This window comes from Zingiber officinale, chromosome 2B, assembly GCF_018446385.1.
Source record: "Zingiber officinale cultivar Zhangliang chromosome 2B, Zo_v1.1, whole genome shotgun sequence".
In the NCBI taxonomy this organism is placed as follows: Eukaryota; Viridiplantae; Streptophyta; class Magnoliopsida; order Zingiberales; family Zingiberaceae; genus Zingiber; species Zingiber officinale.
In genome coordinates, this window is record NC_055989.1 from 97,210,251 (window position 1) to 97,216,034 (window position 5,784).

At 42.9% G+C, this 5,784-nt stretch overlaps 1 protein-coding gene across 1 annotated transcript; it reads right to left on the reverse strand.

Annotated features, from left to right (window-relative positions):
* Nucleotides 1–2,937: 2,937 nt before the first annotated feature.
* On the reverse strand, nt 2,938–3,312 carry LOC122048477 (pentatricopeptide repeat-containing protein At1g50270-like). The gene has a single exon (XM_042610042.1). The coding sequence runs from the start codon at nt 3,310–3,312 to the stop codon at nt 2,938–2,940; it is 375 nt and encodes a 124-aa protein (XP_042465976.1).
* Between the last annotated feature and the right edge of the window lie 2,472 nt (nt 3,313–5,784).

Here is a 5,784-nt window from a genome sequence, read left to right on the forward strand (position 1 = left end):
GAGAAGAAAGGGAAGAAGAGATGCTTGCCGATGATTCCGATGTCTTGGGGATGCCTCCTTGCTCCGGAGATGGACGGAACGTCGAGGAACGGCTGTGGATCAAGCTCTAGGGTTTCCCCCGAAGGAGAAAACCCTTTCCCGAGGAGAGGGACGAAGTCCCCGAACCCAAGATGACAAGAATAGGGTTCTTGACCCTTTTATACCTCTTCCAAGCCGCCCAGGAAAACCAAGATTACGGGGCGTCCAGTAAACCGAGTTTTCCACCTATTAAAACAGGTTTTCTCGTGATCTCCCCTGAACCAAAGTTGTATCTCTTGAAATTATCTTCAATCTGATACTTGGATCGAGCCATGGCTCCAACCGAGTCGAAAGTTATGGCGGTTCGAAGTATGGTCTGCGGTCTGGGCGGAGGTCCAGTTGAACCCGCAGTTGGGAGGCACGGACGTGCCATTTAGCATGGGTAAACAATTCTTTCTCTCTATTGGATCTGAAGAAAAGTTGTAGATCTTGAAGTCAGCTACGTTTTGGTATAAATAACATCCCGAAACTCCAACGGAACGCAAAGTTATTGCCAAATTACGAACGGTCTGCAATCTGCCCAGAATTCAACACAACCCTATTTTGGCGTGACACGGCCCGTGGTCTTCGTCTCACGGCCGTGTGGAATCCACACGGCCTCACACGGCTCCTTCTCAGGTTGAGTCGCACGTCTGTGCGAGGTTGCACGGTCGTGGCCTTCTTCGTCTCTGCCGAGGTCACACGGTCGTGTGGATTCACACGGCCGTGACCTTTCTCTCCACTGGAATGTTGGCACGGCCATGCCATTGGGCACGGCCGTGTGCTGCTTGGCCACTGTCATGGGGGCACAGCCATGCATGATTGCACGGCCATACCTTGCTTGGCTGCTGGTGGTGAGGCACGGTCGTGCAGGGTTGCACGACTGTGCTATGATCCCTCTCTGGATTGGCCACACGGTAGTGCAAGGTTGCACGGTCGTGCTCTCTGCTTTGTCCTGGTGCGTCGACAATCACCGTTTTCGCTCCAAAAGTTATCCCTGTCAACACAAAACTAAACAAAAACCAGATATCTGAACAAAAGAGTATATATGGTGAATACATGCTAAAAGAGGTGATCATGCAAGGAATATATACGTATAAAGCAAGTGAATGTGCGTCAAAACATGCATAAATGATCATACTATTTACGCACATCAGTAACACACCTGATCGGGAAGCTGGGCCCCTAGTCCCTGATCGGAGAGTAAGGCCCCTAGCCTGTAATCAAAGAGCGAGATCCCTAGATCTTGATCGGGAAACTGTACTACAAGTCACTGATTGGGAGGCTGTGTCCCTAGTGTCTGATTGGGGAGCTGTACCCCTAATGTCTGATCGGGGAGTTGTGCCCCTAGTGTCCGATCAAGGATCTAGGGCCCTAGTTTTTTTATCAAGGAACTAGGATCTTACTCTTTTATCAGAGAACTATAGCAGATCTTATAACTGTAAAAAGGGAGCAGAGCTTGTAACGTACTTGATTAAGAAGTCGTGCCACCCGACTAAGGGTTTGTCTCAGTCCCTTGACTCCCGAATACCAGTGGAGTCAGGGAAAAAATATAATGGAAAAACTAACCTATTATCCAGATGAAGCTCCAACTTAATCCCTCGGCTCCTGAATACCCGTGGAGCGAGGAGAGAAGATAATAAGTTTGTAGAAATCCTCCGGGACTATAATAATGGTAGAGAAACTCCTGACGTCGTCCATCTTCATGTTCCAGAATAGGTGGAGAAGATTCCCATAGACGGTGCCAAATTGATCCTATCCGGAATCTGAGTCAGATGGACCGCCAGGTGAGGTGGATGGAATGTTGACCGAGTCGCAATGTCCTAGAGGTGGGTATGCTAAGATGCCTTCTATGTTGACCAAGTCGTCAGAAGTCCTCTAGTCAATGCTACCTGCAGCCAACGACCGGGTCGCCCCGGTCTCTGGTACCCCGATGCTCAAGGCAGATCCAACGAGTATATAAGTAACATGCTAAGACATAAAATAATGAAATACGTATAAAATATGAATGGAGAACGTACCCTGGCCCAGGGGGCGCTCTCGGATGGGACGCTGCTTGAGTTATCGTGACCCGGAAGAGTAGACGACTCCCGATCAAGATGGAGAGCTAAAACTGACGACGTGAAGCCGGGCATGGCACGGACCCAAAAGATGAGCTGGAGGTCGGGAGACAATAACGGCACACAGACCGGGAGATAATAGCGGCGCACAGGCCGAGAGATAATAGCGGCATACAAATCAGATCAATACGAAGATCGAGACATAGCATACACATAAATTGGCATGAAGGTCGAAGCACAATGGAAGTATAGCACCATCAGATGGGTCGGACACCATAGGGCCTACGGTGATAGTAGCCAAATCGATGCTTGGGAGCAGCGGCAAGAGAGGGGGTTCTAGCGAAGCCGGCAGCGAGGGTGTAAGTCCAGGCTATCGATGTAAGGGGAGACGGTGCCTCCTTGGCTGTCTCCGGTGCTGCCAAGTAGAGGGAAAGGCAGTGCGCGTGGTAGGAAAGGGTTGCTGGCCAGCTAGGCTGCTGGTCGATGAGGCTACAACAGCAACTAAAGCAGTAGAGGTGCGCGACACCCGGGCTGCGACGCGTCTCAGGTGAGCAAAGAGGGGGTTGATGGCGTGGAGAGGAGACGATGGCAAGGAGTCGGTGATGTTCGCGGTAGCGTGGTTGTCGAAAGAAGAGGGATGGCTCGGAGGTGGCTCCAGCGAGAGGAGGAGAGGAGAGAGAGAGGGAGAATAGAGGAAGGATAGCTCCGGCCCCCATGAAGCTAGCATGGCCAAAGCTTGGAGTAAGGTATAAAAGGAGGTTTCATCTGGGAAAACTCCCTCTCCCACCATATGTAGGAAACAACCACAAGCATCTTCGGGTCAATCACTTTCAATCCAACCCATCATCATAACATTCCAAGTCACAACATCTCTGTCGGGACATCTGTCGAACACCTTTGCAACTTCTTCCAAGCACCCACATTTACAGTACATGTCAATGAGCGAGTTCCTCACATAGGCCAAAGACAACTCCATTGCAAGTTTAACCACCAAGTCATGCACCGCTCTCCCAAATCTGATGGTACACACATTTGAGCATGCACTCAGCACGCTGGACAAGTTCACTTGATTAGGGGTCAAGAGCCCATCATCGTTCAACAACGAGCGAAAAGCTTCCATCGCGTCACAGTACAGCTTGTTGCGGATAAGCCCCACAATCAACGCATTCCAAGTGATGAGGTTCCTCATAGCCATTTTGTCGAACACCTTTCAGAAATCCCAGACATGGTCGCACTTCGCATACATGTCGGTCAAGGCGCTAGCGATGTAGACGGCAGTCGCGACGCTGTTCTAAAGCATGAGGGCATGGACTTGACGGTCGAAGCGATCTGCGTCGGTGTTGGTGCAAGCAGGAAGGATGGAGGAGAAGGTGTGGGAGTTGGGAGTGGGGCGGCAGAGGTGTGGAGCTGGGGGAAGAGGGTGAGGGCGTTGAGGAGCCGGCAGGAGCGGGAGATGTGGTCGATGACAGACTTCCAAGCGACGATGTTGGAGTGGCAGCAGACGTTGACGAAGATGAGAAGGGCATGATGGAGTTGTCCTAAGTTGGCATAGAGGTTGGGTTGATGAGCTGGGCGTGGAGGTAGGGGGTTCTTCCTCACACCCCCGCGCCCCCTCGCCTCCGCCACTGCTCGGACGCACCGAACCCGTCGACTCTTTCCAATGTCGTCCTTCTCGCTAGCTACATCTTTTACTAGATTTCTTGTGCTTCTAAGTTCCTGCACACTTAGACACAGGGCATCAAACAAATATAGGATCTAACTTAAATCAGTTAACCACATCAAAACTATCTTGGGGTACGTACCAAGAATCTTCCTTTTTTTGATATGCATCAACCCGAGTTAGACCCGAGTTAGAGTTAGGGAAAAACATAAAGATAAAAGAAACAGTTAACATTATAATTTTTCAATTTACAAAATTAGCCTCCCCTTAGACTTAAGCTCTCGTCTCTCATTCTCCCCCTTTGATCACAACAAAAATAAAGTCAAAAAAAAAATTAAAAAAATTGAAACTGTTTCTAAAAATAAAGTATGAATTTTTCAAGTTTTAAGACTCATATTTGCTAATTTAATGTTAAAAATAATATAACATTTCAAAAATTTCTTAGAATGCAACAAAAGTATTTACATATGCAGATTTTTTTTTAAAGTTAAATTGTAAAATTATATTTTTATACAAATAAGTTTTCAAAATATTTCCACATAATTAGAATAGATTGTATAATAAATAAAAAAGTAAAATTTTTAAAAATAAGATTTCAGGATTTTTTGGGTTTAAAAACTTAATCCATAGACAATTCACTGTTTATTTAAAATTTATAAAAAAATATTTTTCAAACAAAATTTTAAGGGATCTATCACTATAAAAAAAATTGGATAAAAGTTTCGAAAAGAAAGATTGCACAAACAATGTTTAAAACAGATATGATTCTTTTTTAAAATAAATATTTAAAAATAGTTTTATTAAAAAATCATGCTGATTTTTTTCATTATTCAAAATATAACGATAATTTTCTGAAAAATTAGATTTGTCAAAATACATATCTGAAACATTTTAAATTTTAAATTATGCCTTTTAAAAAAAATCATAAAGTAATTTTTAATCAAAGAAAAATTTTGAAAATTTTAATACTAAGATATTTTTCATTCTAGAAATAGAAGAAAAAAATCAGAAATAAACAATAAGCATACGAACTTGATTTTGAAAGTGAAATTAATATTTCTAAGCATAAAACATGCATAATCATTTATTTAGACTAAACAAGATTTGAGAATCCAAAATAAATTTTTACCTGCTAGGTTAACAAGAAATATTTTTAGTACATATTTTTATGATATTTTTCTAGTTTGACCTTTATAATATTTAAGATATCAATTTAGGCTTCTATAATTTTCTAGGTATTTTGATTATCACATGCAAAGTTTCTTCATTTTTTTAATTTGATCCTTCAATTTTTTATTTTTATCTTTTAATTTATCATACATTTCTAAGGGGAATGTATTTACTAAGATTATTTTTACTGCAAAAACTTCCTTTTTAAAATTATTATTTTTCATTTTTAGCTTACACAACGATCTGGTCATAGATTTAATACCTGAATATAACTGGTCAGGGGTAGTAAACATATCTCACTTACCAGATCTGCTCTGAAGTTTGTTTCTTCCTCCTCGCTGCAACTTTCTTCTGAGGAGCCTCCTCCTTCGTCTATGCTCTCCTCCTGGTAACTTGCCATCAGTGCAAGTCTAGCATACTCCTCCAAATTAGATTCTAATGAATACTCATCCCAAGTCACCTTCAAGTTTTTGTGCTTTGTTGTTGTACTTGGTACTTTCTTGTTGTCCATGTTCTTCATCTTTGGGTAGCCCTCCTTGATGTATCCTTCTTCATTACAGTTATAGCATCTTATCTTCTTTGCTCTTCTTTTCTTTGCATGTACTTGATTAAACTTATTAGTTCTAAAAAATTTCTTATTTTCTTACCATATATGTTGTTTCATCATCGTCGAAGGAGGTATCAGCGTCCAAGTCATCCTTCTTGGCTTTTAGAGCAATATTGTTTGATTTTTCTACTTCCTAAAAATCTATACAGCGAGACTCGTGAAGTTTAAAGTTGAAAATAAGTTTCCAAGAGTACATACCTCGAGGTCCTTAGAGATGTAGTAAACATCTA